Here is a 1,609-nt window from a genome sequence, read left to right as displayed (position 1 = left end):
TATATAAATTTGTTTTTTAAAACAACTCCTTTAATTCCAAAAGTTCAATGAGAGAGTTAATAGCAGCTCTTGCACAGGAGCAGGTGTTAGTCCACCTCATGTTTTCCTGACAGCTCTCTCTCTCTCTGATGGCTGATCACTCTCCTTATGACCAGGGAAGGCTGTCTATGGCCAAGTATGGAGGGTGGCTGTGGAGAAACAGCCTCTACACTGAGGCCAGCCAGGAGCAACATGTCGGGACTTTAACACTTACTTGCCTTTTTGCTTTTTTTAATCTGATTGTTTTTTTGTTTTTTTCTTGACTGGACCTACATCTCCAGCTTTAGTATGGAGCTGGGGAAAGTTCATTTGAATTTAAAGACACTTCTGCTGACAATGATGATGTTCAAGTGGGGTGAGTAGAAACTTTTTATTCTTCTATTTAATGTGAAAGTCCCACCTTTTCTTTACTGACACTTCAATAAAGAAAATCAACACAAAACAACTAAATTAAATGATACAGATTACTTTAATCACTGTCCTACATGTAACATTTGTAGAAGTGAAAGTCTGTAAGAGAAGTGTTGTATGGGAAGGAATGTTATTGTGCCTCTTAATGATGGTGCTTCCCAAACGAGGGGCTTTCACAAAGTTTTGTGATGTAAGACCTCTTCTGAGCCTCAACTATGTATAAAGAAGATGAAGCAATGAGGAGATGTTGTGTTTTGCCACCCTCAATGATTATTTTGAACTTTAATCATATCCAGTAAAACTGAACAATAGTGAAAAGACCACTATGATGAGGACAAATCATTTCAATCACCAAAGCTGTAAACTTTCTTAGACTAATAACGTAAAGAGAGCGTTCTGAACTGGTGGGAGTTGAGTTAATCTGTGTCTGATTTGACACATGACTGACTCAGAATGAGACCACTCAGTCATGCAGACTCAAATCAGAGCAAACAATGGAGGAGTAGAGAAAGTTGGTTCATATCTTTCCATGCTTGAACGAAGCTTCAGAATGAGGTCACGTAATGTCCCGTTATGTTATTTAATTTTCCACAAAGTTCTGGTTTATCACATAATGGTTGTCTAATGTGTCCCCTACCCAAAATAGGATCTGTTATTTAAAGGTTCTGCATGAACTTGCAACCATGTCAAAGTCTTTACAGCAGAAAACTGACCTGCAAAAAACCCTTTAATGTTAATGAGGCAACTTTGACATATTATTGATAACTAAGCATTTATCCTGCACTTATATATATATAACTAATGGTTAATTAACGTGACTTTAAAGACTTGAACTTGAAGTCCACTGAACATTTTTACAGGCTGTTACTGTTAGAGTTCATTTTTATTATTTTATTACCAGATTATTATTTCAAACTGTTTGTGGTGCTAGTATGTGTTCTACAATGTATGCAAGTTCAAATAAGTTCAATAAAATAAAAGCAGCTGCTGTTTGTCCTAACTGAAAAAGTGAATGAATATACATTTATACATTTATACATTTATACATTTATACATAGATGGCTTGTACTTGTATATCACTTTATGAAGAGTACCCCAAAGCAATTCACACTACAATCAGTCATTCACCTATTCACACACACACACACACGCACCCCCC

General features: G+C 36.2%; 1 protein-coding gene across 1 annotated transcript in view; it reads left to right on the top strand.

Moving 5' to 3' along the window:
- Window positions 1-164: 164 nt before the first annotated feature.
- Window positions 165-1,609, top strand: part of crb2a (crumbs cell polarity complex component 2a) — a 22,841-nt gene continuing 21,396 nt past the window's right edge. The window contains exon 1 of the mRNA XM_008423171.2: window positions 165-394. Coding sequence (XP_008421393.1) covers window positions 328-394 — 67 coding nt within the window. The 5' untranslated portion in view covers window positions 165-327. The remainder of the gene's footprint in view (window positions 395-1,609) is intronic.

Source organism: Poecilia reticulata, linkage group LG12 (assembly GCF_000633615.1).
Source record: "Poecilia reticulata strain Guanapo linkage group LG12, Guppy_female_1.0+MT, whole genome shotgun sequence".
NCBI classification, from domain to species: Eukaryota; Metazoa; Chordata; class Actinopteri; order Cyprinodontiformes; family Poeciliidae; genus Poecilia; species Poecilia reticulata.
This window is presented reverse-complemented; position numbering and strand designations above follow the sequence as displayed.